The sequence below is a fragment of the Accipiter gentilis genome, chromosome 15, assembly GCF_929443795.1.
Source record: "Accipiter gentilis chromosome 15, bAccGen1.1, whole genome shotgun sequence".
NCBI classification, from domain to species: domain Eukaryota; kingdom Metazoa; phylum Chordata; class Aves; order Accipitriformes; family Accipitridae; genus Astur; species Astur gentilis.
In genome coordinates this window covers 30691122-30703715 of record NC_064894.1, presented here as the reverse complement: position 1 = coordinate 30703715, position 12594 = coordinate 30691122, and the positions used below count along the sequence as shown (strand labels likewise).

Below are 12594 nucleotides of genomic sequence, written 5' to 3'. Positions count from 1 at the left end.
GTTATAGGGTCAAGTTTGATAACTTATGCTCTTTTATTTCAGCATTACTGCTGTTAAAAATAAAGCGGTCTGTGATACTTCTGCCTGCCATAACAGTGAAGCGAGCTTTTGGATGAGCAGTGAGTGCTAAGCCTGCAACTCGTAATTTTTCAGCAGAAAGATATAGTGTTGTGTTTGAGAGATGGCCAGGCAGGGATGCAAGAACTTCAAGATACCACTCAGAGCCAGTCCTCCCTTTTGGCAAACACAGGAAGCTGTTTTATGAAGGTTTTCTTTAAAGTTCCTCCAGTGAAGTTCAATTAAACTGGAGACATATCTAAGATTGTTACTGATAAAATGTAGTTTTATTAAATTATAAATTCCGTAACAAAAACGAGACAGATCAAGAAAGACCTCAAAAACAAAACTACAAGGACTAGATGGCAAAGCCAGTGAAAATGCCATGAAGAGTGTATAGGTAAGAATTTGCAACAAAAGTTAACAGCTTTTTTACATTTCCATTGAAGGAAGGTAAATGATTGCTCTTGTCTAGTAAAAACACATTTTAACTCCAAACTCACATCTATTTTCTCACATTAAATTAAGCATCCTGCTCACACCCAGCATCTTGCCTGCTCCCACACTGCTTTAGTGTTCTTTTCATACATCAATCCATGCAGAAAGTAGTAAGACACTTAATGCAACAGTCAGATAATGAAGACAATTCAAGTTGTACAGTAGATATACATTGGCCAAAAAGGGATCGAGTATCTCCAAAGGGAAAATGCTACAAAATAAACACAAGACATTTTCAAGAAAACTGGGTATTGCTAAGCAGCTTTCAAACCATTAACAGGACAACCCAGTTTCATACAGTTAGAGTCTTCCAGCTGAGACATATTAAGAGACTTGAGTTAAACAGGCCAAATCTGTTTCTCCCCCTCACCCCACCCTCCCACCAAACACACTGCTAGGTTTGAGTGCAACGCCAATGTGGACAGAAAATTTACAGATACAGGACTGAGTTTTTAATCGCATGGCTCTAGATTTAAACTTCAGTGACTGTGCACTGTCCATCTGGCCTTCTAGACCTTACACTTGTGTTTACCCCCCCGCCCCCTGCCACTGCTCTATCCGCTCCCGACTGGCTTGTGTTTGCATTCGAGTGTCTCTGCTGGACAGAGGACAGGCGTTGCTGAAGGTGGGCCGATACATCCTCGCTATCGCTGCTAGCATCCGATTCGGTCTCCTCGACAGAGGTGTCAGGGGCTGGCACCCTACCAGAAGACGATGATTCGTGGTCTTCTTCTCCCTCTCCTCTGTGACTCCTTTCAGCCATACTGTCTCCATTTATTTGTAAGTGGGCAAAAGAGTTCTCTAGAGAATTGCTCGCATCTGGTGATGGCGTTGAAGGACTCACCAGCTGACCATCCAGTGACGGCAGGGCCCTAGCAGAAATGGATGCTAGAGGCTGCACAGCTGCAGCCCCCAGTGTCGGTGTGCTGTCTGCACCATCGGCAGAGCTCTCTCTTGCCAGGTTGACAGTGTTAGCATCACAGTCCAACCTCAAGCCAGCCACTCCCTTCTTTGGTATATCTATTATGTCCCGTTTTATTTTTCTGCGGCGTCCGTGCTCATTTCTCCTATACTGAACCATATTTTCCAGATCCGCTACGTATAAAAACCCAGCAATTAGCATTTCAGTGCTCTTTTTACCCTTGGAAAAGGCATCTTCCAGCTCTCTGCTGGTACGTTCATCATACTGCCACCAACCATTTCTACCTTCGTAGTACCAAGCGTATTCTCCATTGCCTCTGCTTGCCGCTTTGAGTTCTTCTGGTGACAATAAAGTTGGCTTGTCAAGAAAATCCTCTGGAATCTCCTGCCGGCAGAGTGCACATCGTTTCCCAAGCCAAGAAGCTCCTTTCACACACAGATAGCAGAAAACATGTTTACAAGGCAGACTTACTGGATGGACACATGTTTGCAGACAGATAGCACATTCGGGGACTGTCAGGGAAGGTGCTGCGTTAGCGCACGACTCGTTTGTCTTCCTGTTTGTGGGAAGCATGTTGATTGAATGATCTATTTCGCCACAGCCAGCCATCCTGCAAAGGATCAAAGATAGATTTAAATCAGTTTATTCTGTCCACTGAAACGGGCACCTTGCATCACCTTTGACATCAACATCCACAGAATGAGATGGTTACCTTAAATTAAGGTAAGTTGTCATTTATGAAGCTCAACTCAAAGAAACTGATAGGTTAACATTCTCTTTCCTGAGCTGACATACTTAATCAAGTACTGGGAGAATTTCTTTTGCTAATCACCAATCTTTATCTGTTTAATTTTCAGCACATTGTCATGCCAAGTTAGAAAACAAGCTTTGGAATTTCCTCCGTTCTTTCTCTGAAGTAGGTGTTGATTAATGAACCTCCAGTAGCCAGCTACTTTGGAGCCTCCTCAGGAAATTTTAAGAAGCTGTGGTTCTTTCCTGAAGAGGTGATCTAGCTGCAAACATTGCACTTAAAACTATCTCTCTTCACAATACTGGTGATCATCCGTTTAAGGGATTGCCTGAACAGTACCTCAGACTAGGTTTCCACAGTAGAAAATATGCCTGGCAGCAGCACCCGGCTGAAGTATTCTCCCACTCCGTTTCTTAGCCCCTATGCACCAAGGCATACCACCCCTCAAACTGGTCTCAGAACAACCACAGGGCCGCAGAACAAACCAGATTTGAAAACTGAGGTGGCTTTTTCAAAAGATACCCTGGATTCCTTTTTCCTAAATGTCAAGCAAACTTCCCAATATAGCCGAGTGCACCTCAAAAGGAATCGCTGCAGCCCAGCAGAAGCAGCAGTATACTGGAGAAGACTCACAACCATGATTCAATTGGTTTGTGAAGTCATTGTCTCTACCTTCTCTGGCCATATCTTATTTCTGTCATTAAAGATGATTTTGTAACAAACTCTTAAGACAGCAGGGAATGCAAAACTGTGTCACTTTGGCATTGTGTAGGATTTCAGTAGTTGAAAAATTCTAGCCTAAATATGCAAATGTTTTCTCAACTACATATTTGCCAGGGCAATCTTTCAGTCTGTTTCATGGTAATTTTCCTTTTATGTTCGCATTTATTAGCAATCAAAACCAAACACCAGATATCAAATGAGGAAGAAGAATGCGCTTGGGGGACGCAGGCCTAAAAAGGTGGCTTTTTTCATTTAAATCCCCAAGGAACTTTGAGGCTGATCTTTAGCAAAACAGCCTTTCAGTGTAACTAGTCTTTGTTGTACAAGCACCCAGGAATAGTTCATGCAAAACCATCACAGGCATGTGGGCCAAAAGGGACCTTTAGAGGTCATGTAGTCCAGTCTCCTGCTCCACATGGCACTGCCACCAATACTAGATAGATCAGCTGTGGCTTTGTCTAGCTGAGTTTTTTGGAAACCTGCAAGGATGGAGGTACCACAACCTCCCTGGATGGCCTGCTCTGGTGTTATACACATTCCTAGCAGAATGTATAACCTCAAGAGAAAATGCCTAGTGTTACTGTAAAAGCCTCCACTGCTTTAAACATCTTATGAATACATGCTGGGATTAAAAAAAAAAAAAAAAAAAAGATTTATGCTTCAGCATCCGTGTTTATCTTTACAATAATGTATTAAGGGCTATTTACTTAAAAATGTATTTCTGTATGCTGTTTGTTCCCTTCTATCACTATAATTTCCTCTCAAAAGACCAATGCCTCTTTAATCCATTTTTTATCAAATCATTCTTTTAAAAGCTCTACAGCTCAAATATTTTTCCCCTGAAGTAGCACATAATTGTATCCACCTATGTTTCAGTTTCATATCTGAATTTCCTTCTCTGAGATTAAAGACAAATCTGCATACCAGTTCTTAAATCAGCATCCCAGACGCAGGCACAGCATTACCTACCACTAGCTAACTGTCGTTTTACTGTACAGTACACATCTGTCTGCAAGATCCATGCTAACAATGTTGTGAACACGTTGCTTTCTGGGAGCCTCACACTTTTGAGGTTTTTTGCAACAGAATTCCACACCAAAACTAGGGGTTTATAGCAAGACAGGGAAAGAAAAGCTAGTGAGATTTCAGAATACCCACAAATACAACCCAACCAGTATCTCACAACAGAAGAGCTGAGAGATCCACATATTGATTAATTTGCGCTAGCCATGGCTGAAGTAAAGGATCTGAGTTTTCAAGTGCTCCCATAATGAGATACCACTGTGCAAAAAGACACAGCAGCAGCGATTTTTACATCCACACTACAGTTCTACAAAAGGCTGCGCCTCCCTGAATACACTTTATAAGGTTATCCTTTTCAGAGCCAAAGACAAGATTAAAACAACCTGTAGATTACATAACTTCTATACAAGTCACGTATCATAATTAAGATTTTGGAGGGGATTAAAATGCAATGCTGGGATTAAAAATCCAATGCATTTTGACAAATCAAATTCTGATACCATGAGCTAACTTAGTAGTAAACTAAAAGCAGAGTGAAAATTCTCACCTGCTCACTGAAAGCACAAAAATGCTAACATTTGAACTGTGCTCAAAAGGTCACTCAATCTGAGGGTTCTTTGATTCCTTACTAGATCAAGACAATAATGCAGGATATGAAAAGAAAGGAGTAAATGCCTTATCTTGAAATTCCTCTGTGATTTTTAATGACTTGGAGGAAAATGTTATGTGTAAAATGAATACAGCTGGAGGAGTAAACACTTATCTCTAAACAAGCACTACGCAGCACCATAAAACTCAAAAGATAAGCACAACTGCAGTTGCGTGTGCTCAGAATGCAGGACAATTACGCACTTGAAGATTCAACTACACTGATGCTGTCTCACTTTTTAAGGGAAGATCCGAATTAATCCTTTTTTGTTTACCTTTTTAAGTATCAAATCTAGGTCATAAGAGTTTGTTTATAAGCTGGTATAAGGATGTACATGTAGATTTTTATTCAAGAAGTAGTCCTTCAGAAAGGAGGAAAAACATCCAGGACTGCTATTCTGCTACGTTATGGCTGTGGAAGCACTTTCATTGCAACTTCATGGTATTAAGAACTGAACAAAACTGACCACAGAATATTTTTCCTGAAATTAAGAGTAATATTTTATAACAAGGTTTAATCAAAACAGGCTTCGTATTAAAACTGTTATCAAACAGTAAAGCTCTGGTTTTTGGAGGGTTGGGTTCTTTTAAGTCACTTCTGGCAACAGGGAAAATTCCATTATTGAATAGTGAGACTAAAAATTAATCAAACTCAGGGAGAAGTTCTAAAAATAATTTTATTTCAAGTATTTAGATCCTCAGTTCAGGTATAAATAAGTGAACAAGCATGTGTACACTGCATTTTAACATAAATACAGCCTAAAGCCAACTGACAAGGAGCTAGTCCACAATCTTGCCAGATCCCACCTATTATCCTTTTGTGGGGGTTTATTTTTTTAAAAATTTTTAATATTAAAACATGTATTTAATTTGTAAACTTAGGGTGCACAGCCTAGAGCACGCTTCATCAACACACACAGTATGGAAGAGGTGATGTATAAAAACTTCATGAAAAGACCCTGGGCCTTCTAGGACTCTCCTGGACGAAAAAGTAAATTCCCACAAAACCACCTCAAAAATGTATAATTTTTCAAACTCCAGGTCAAATTCTAACTGCAACTAAGCAGCCTGTCAAGGAGCTGACACGTTAAGTCCATTAGCAAAACAACAGCTTACTTTTTCTGAATAATTTCTACTGAAGCATGTCACAAGACTAAAATGTCCTCTCTTCAGATGTCTCCAGCTAGGATGGCAGGTCTTCTTTCCCAAGGCTGGCTCATTCCTTACTTGTCCTGCCCAATGGTACACTACAGTGTTTCAGTTTCTCTGCAAACTAATGGAAAGCAAACAACATCACCATTACAATGCTGTACAGAGGCAGGAACGAGGAATATACAATGCCATGGTCCCATTACAGAAAAGAAATTACTAGGCTTTCATTTACCTGATGCAGGCCATTTTCAATAAAAATATCATCAGATTTCTGTTTTATTTCTTACAATAAGCCATTTTGGCCCACAGTTTTGATGTAAATTATTTTGATGTCTGACTTCAGCAAATTATCTTTTTCTAAAGTATTATAAGAGGCAATTATCTTTAACTGTAGTAAGTTAATGGCTCATTTCCATAACGTGACCATGCACACAAAAGGAGAAAAAAGACCAAAGTTAGGAGCATGTTACATTTATGCAAATGTAACCCCTAATAAATGACTCCTTATATTCAGAAAATTTAAAAAGTCACAACGTCTTCCTAAACCTGTTTATAAAACTATCCGTATCATATCATTCCAAAGCACTATGGAGGCTTGTATCTTGTCTCTTAACAGGGGCTAGTATCAGATGCTTGAGGAGAAAACAGTGCATGCCCTAAGTCCTCTCCATATTTCAAACAGTCGGTAGCCCAGAGCCTTGCATCCTTGTCCTCTTTTTCAGAGATCACATGCATTCTTTTCATGAATGAACCTCAGAACCGTTCAGCACTTTTTTCTTTATAAATCTACATATGTATGTCCTCATACTAGCTTATAAACAAACTCTACCACCCAAGTTTGATACTTCACAAGGTAAACAAAAGAAGGATTAATTAGGACCTTCCTTTATTTCTTTATGAAGTGCTGAAGGGCTCCGAGGTTCATTCAAGGAGAATGAACGCATGCAAACTCTGAAAAAGAGGACAAGGATGCAACTCAGCCTCCACACCTCTGAGGAAATACACCCCTCTCCAGGCTAGCAGGTAACGTCAGTTGCAATACTGTTTGGTGACGTATGCAAAATGTATCTGAGCTAAGTAGTTTCACAAATACCTAATAATCACTGGAAACCAGTAAGTGTCTAACATAACTAAATAACTCTACAGCAGTGGAGTAGGAATCTGCAACTCAGAGAGGGCAGGGGGACCATCAAGACTGTACTGTCGCATTCTCTCACTCTAAACAGGAAGGTCTTGACCTACAAGAGCCACCCCTAGTTACAGAAAGTACTTGGGAATCCTCTGTAAAAAGACTGATGAGCCACAGAGTTTGTATCTGCCTTCTGGGCTGTAGCTTTCAAGATGATTCTTATGCATTTTGAACTACAATTTCCAGTTGCTGCAAAACGTTACACATAGGAATGGTACAAAGCAGACCCGAGAATGTCACATCTTGTATTTCAATTTGCTCAAGGAAAGAATCATTTCAGTATAAATACAGTGCAGATCAGACATGTAAGAAAGAGTTGAGCAAAGTCAAGGAGTGATAAGCCCCTGAGAGAACATGGAGCATTTAGTGTTATAGTACATAGTAATACAGTATTCTGTGCTATCGTCCTTCATCAAATGATCGAACTTTTATCATTAGTAACATCAGAGTGAAATGTTCAGGTTACTTCAGTATAAGACACGTTACTCAACTCTGTTATTTTCTTTATAGCTGAGCTCCGTGTAACATTCCATGCAGCTATTTTTAGAAGCAGCTCCTAAGGAAAAATGCAAAATTTAACAAGCCTATCCACACCTTTTCTGCCCTCATCATTCTAGCAGCTTTCCCTTTCTTCACATATCAATCTGAAACCAAGAGCTGCAGTCGCATTAAAATTTTGGCTCTACTAATCCACTCAGACAAGATACTACTATGTTTGCTATGATCAAAGAGACAGTTGCAACGAGCTTGGTGCTGTGGGTGTGGTGTTCAGTCCTTCATCTTAGGAGTTGGCCTTCTGTTACTTCTGCAGGTAGCACATCATCAAACCAAATGCTATGCGGAGATGGGAGAAGAAGGTTGGGTCAGTTCTGGCAGATTTCTTAGGAAATAAAAAATGCATGCACGTATTCAAGGTATGTAATTATACCTAGAAGAGTCCAATTAGGGCATAATTATAGGATTAAGGTAAGGCAACTTTCTAATTGCTGCATAGCCCTTAAAAAGAGCTAGTTCACAAACCGACTTCAAGTAACCTCTACATTTCATGACTTTGTTATTTATTTAATAAGGCGGTCTTGAAAATTTTACTAAACAGGATAAGACACTTGTGGTTACACACACACCCCCCCTTTCCTGGACAGTGACTCCTCCTTTAAAGTCAAGTGGGTAACAGCTGCGTTCTATACTCAGCAATTCATTTTCTATGCTAGAAAAGCATGTAGTACGAGGAGTTACACTATCTGAAGCGACCTTCAAGTATCCCTTCCTTCTGCGCACTCACTAAATCCATACATCCTATCACACACCGATTTTGAAACTTCCATTAAAGATGCAACACATGAAGGACAATCCCAGTGATGAGGAGCAAGAATTGAAATTGGGCAACATCCCCTCCCAAACTGAGGCCCAGCGAGCATTTTAACTGCTCTCTTTGTCCCCTTGAAAGTCTCTTAGGATGCTTGCTGGGAGAAGTCACATCTGCTTCTTCCACGCAACTTACAGGTGTTGAAGCGGTGGAATTCCTACCAGATCGATCGCCCAAAAATGATGTCAGGTTTTCCTTAAGGAAAAATTTCAAGCTTTCACTAGACCAAGACAGAATGAAATAATTTCTTGTTAGCTCAGTCAGCTGTGCCCACTGGATTCCCGGTAAACTATGGGACCCAACACAATTTTTTTCCACTTTTCTCTTTCTTTGGAAAAAACAGCAACAATAAAAAAAATCCCAGAAACTCACATATTTAAGAAGCCAGCTCCTAAATGTCAATGAAGTGTTACCTCCAGTCTTAAGAAGGCTCTTCTGTAAGTAAAAGCTTAGCTTTTCAAAAACGAACAAGCATAAACCATTGGTACATTCAACTACCACCAGCTTCTAACCAAACCACCCAAAGACTGTTATTCTGAGTCCTATTTCAAGTGACAGATGATCTCAAAATTCTGCAACTCTGTACAGATTACTCTGAAGCAAATACAACAAAATCATCATCACCCCCCCCACCCCTCCCCGGCTGAAAACCCAACAGCTACAGCACTACTTCAAAAGAGTAAATGCTCTTCTGTAATTACTCTGATTTTTCCATCAAGCTCCCTAACTTGTAACTCGGTTATGGAGGGAGGCAGGAGGGGAAAAAGAACCCCAGATTTCCACCCTTCCCTACAAGTTGCCATAAGCCAAATGCCGTGGGAAGAAAGAAGGAAGGTGGCTGCTTTTTTAAATGGGAGAAACTCACTCTCCTGTCTGAAGGTCTGCTACTGTCACTATAGTATCAGGTTCAAGGTACTGAGCCTATCAGGTATTTTTTTAAACTGTCCCTGGGTACTGGAGAGTGCAACAGAGAAATAACCTTGCTGTTTCGTGTTCTCACCTACTTTTCTGTATCTGTTTCTTAAGCTTGGAATATCTTTAGGAATTGCTGATTGTGATAAGGCTTCAAGTTGCCTGTGATTTCTTATCCTTTGCTATTACACATTAATAAAAAAACAACCCTTATATGTGCATTTGGAACTGAATCACAGAAGAATAGTCAAATGCGGAACAGTCAACCATTTTGGTATTGAACTGCTACGCATTTCTTCAAAATCAGGTTCTTCTCCTCTGCTACAGTTGGACCACTGAATTTGAATTTTGAGCATATATCCTATTTTAATTTATTTAACAGAGCAAATGTTAAGTTTATCACTCAAATAAAATGACACTGTGTGAAAAACGAAGCAGAAACTGGTTCATCTGAAGTTATCGATGCTTCAGAAACAGAACGGAAGTACAGGAACATCTCTTCATATATATAGACTTGATTAACATGCACAGAAGGGGGGGGGGGGGGGGGGGACCAAACAAAAATCAATTTTGACAAAAAGACCTTTCCCCCACCAATTTCAGGACTCCACCATTCAATAGCCTTTAAAAATACTGCAGTTCCAGCTGTCTAAATAAACAACAATTCAATTACATCTAAATTGACGCAGTATATTTTGAAGGAAACGAGAACAAGAGAACTTCTTTCACTCAGTACAGATTCTGCATTACAGCAATTCAAACAATTGGTACTTTGACTCACTCGGCAAGAAACCACAGTATTAACCACAGAAGACTACAAAGCAAGTTCTTGCAAACATTCAATATTTAAGATTTACTCAAAATGACCAAATCAATATTCAGACTTCACCTGTCTTCAATACCATTACAAACTGTAATTTTTGGTAGCGCATTTTCAGAGACGCTTGAGGAACTATTTTTAAGTAGCCCACTGTCCAGAGGCAGCAGCTAATGAAGTAGTGGGACTGTTTTTTCAGCATTGCAAATCCGACAAAAGCAAAGCGTTTTAAAGCTCTGCTCCCTACTCCTCCTTGTAATTATTCAAGGTCTGCTTGCCTGCTGCACCACCGGTTAACAGAACCTACAGGATTTCCAGTTCACGTCACGAAAGAGTCACACTAAGATTTAAAACCTGACACTTTTATTTGGTTTTAACTATTTCGCCGGTCCGTTTTTGTATGGAAAAACTCGTACTTACTGAATATTCTGCAACAGTTTTTCGCTGCTGGCAACACACGCTGCACCGAGAGCCGGCCCATCTTGTCACGTCCCGCTCTAAGGCTCTGAAGGGACGCAACCCACACCCTCGGGCCGAGACCACCGAGCGCCAAGAAACCGCAGCCCTCCCACGAAAGACCCACCGGCCCCTTCCCTCCGCGGGCTTCGTGACCGGGCTCCCACCACTCCGTGGACGGCCGTGGCGTTCGGAGAGGCCGGCGGACCACACGCGGGGCCGAATGCCTCCGGTCAGCGGACCCCGCCACGCGTGACGCCGCCACAGCTAATGCCCCTGACCTATTTTACTACCGAAAAGAACGAAACCCGGACGCGGGGAGGTTGGGGGAGGGGGGGCCGGCAGCCGCTTCGCTCCACGCCGGGCGGACGGAGGCCCCGGCCGGGCACACGGGACCGGCGGGAGGGACCGCTCCCGCCCCGCGCCCGTCACGTGACCCCGCCAGCGGGGCGGGGGACGCGCTCCTTCCCCCCCCCCCACCAAAACAATGCCGGGGCGGCCGCCCCTCAGCGGCGGGCCCACACCCACCCCGACACCCACACACCCCGACACCCACACACCCCGACAGCGCGCCGCTCGCCGGCCCTTTTGTTCGGGGCGCTCGCCCGCGCAGCCAGGCCTCGGCGCCCGCTCACCGCTGAGGGGAGGAAGGGGGGGGGGGGGGGGAAGCGCTGGAGCGACCGTTGGCGGCGGCGGCGGCCTCCCGCTCCCTCCTCCTCCTCCTCCTCCTGCGGCGGCGCCAGGGACCGGCTGGGCCAGGCACTCACCCGCCGGGCCGGCCGGCTCAGCCCGCCGCCGTCACCTGCCGCCTCTTCTTCTTCTTCTTCCTCCTCCTCCTCCTCCTCCGGCCCCGCCGCCGGGACAGCGGGACGCGCCGACGTCACGCGCGGGACCGGGGGCGGGGGAGAGAACGCGCCACTGTGACGCCGCCGAGGGGGAGGGGCGCGCGCGTGACGCCATTACGTGACACCGCCTCTGTCTCGTCCCGTCCCCGAGGCGGCGTTATGGCGGCCGGGCCTGCGAGGCCTGCGCCGGGCCGGCGGTTCCCGGGCTGACGGGGAGGCGGCGGCGGCCCCGGCCCCGGCCCCCTCTCCGGGGGTCCTGCGTGCTGCGGGAGAGGACACGCACGGCACCTTCACCTGCCCCTTCGCCATCTTGCGTTGCCTGCCGCTGTCGGAAGCAGTGGGCAGGCCTGCTGTCTTAATTCCTGGATAAAGCAGGGTGGGAAGCAATAACCCACGCGTCCTTCGAGCTGGAAGTGCTGCGGCCGTGTCCCCAGCTACTCATTGCACGCAAACAGAAACTTGAAAATGTTTCGGGGTGCCTGCAGGTGCACGCTGGGTCACCCCAGGGCTGCGGCGGTGGTGGCCGCTCGTGATCTTTTAACGCCCAGGAATCACGAGTGTCTGAGAACGCGAAAGATAAGGATGCTAGATTCCAACTGTAATCGGGAATACTGAAACAAACGTGTCTGGTTAAACCACGGAGTTTTTCTCAAAGTCTGGAAAGAGCCTACCCGTAATTAGCACCGGTTTTAGCAAACGTGGCACGATTGCATCCAACGACAAACACTTAGGTGGCAACTTGTACTGCTCTTTCAAGAGGTCTGTGTGAGGCCGAGTCAAAGAACAGAGACCAGAGAAAAGGAAAGGTCCCTCGCTGGCAGCGTGCCTTCAGCAACAATAGGCTTAATCCTTTACTGAACCAGACCTTGATCCCGTGGAAGCTATTGAGGCCAAATTCCTGTCGGTTTCCATTAGAATCTGACCTAAAAAAGGAAAGCAGGCCTGGGCTCTTAAGATATCTAAAGAGTTCAGGCAAAGCTACTCTCAATGCATGCAGCTCCGTAAGAGAAGCAGCACCTTGGAAAAGTGTACTTAGTAAAAAAGAAGCCCGTGGCTGTGTTTGGATAGATTTGTGACTGTTCACTGCAGCTGCAGGTCTACTGAGAAAACGCGCTAGTGAATGCAAGATTTTATTTTACGCTCCATGAGTTGTGGAACAAGCATGGCAGTTAAAGGTAATATCAGACAGTGCCAGAGCTTTTACCAAAAGGTTAAATGCCTTGCACCTTACTGGA

At 44.0% G+C, this 12594-nt stretch overlaps 1 protein-coding gene across 6 annotated transcripts; it reads right to left on the bottom strand.

The window, feature by feature from the left end:
* Nucleotides 1-317: 317 nt before the first annotated feature.
* On the bottom strand, nt 318-11425 carry RNF146 (ring finger protein 146). 6 transcript variants are annotated; one of them, XM_049818011.1, is made up of 4 exons: nt 11282-11425; nt 7455-7797; nt 5739-5895; nt 318-2087 (listed from the first exon to the last, which is right to left on the bottom strand). In XM_049818011.1, the coding sequence occupies exon 4, from the start codon at nt 2084-2086 to the stop codon at nt 1028-1030; it is 1059 nt and encodes a 352-aa protein (XP_049673968.1). In that variant the 5' UTR covers nt 2087; nt 5739-5895; nt 7455-7797; nt 11282-11425; the 3' UTR covers nt 318-1027. The 6 variants fall into 6 exon arrangements, with proteins under 6 accessions (XP_049673968.1, XP_049673969.1, XP_049673967.1 ...); XM_049818012.1 differs by lacking the exon at nt 11282-11425 and adding an exon at nt 8465-8955; XM_049818010.1 differs by lacking the exon at nt 7455-7797.
* Nucleotides 11426-12594: the final 1169 nt, after the last annotated feature.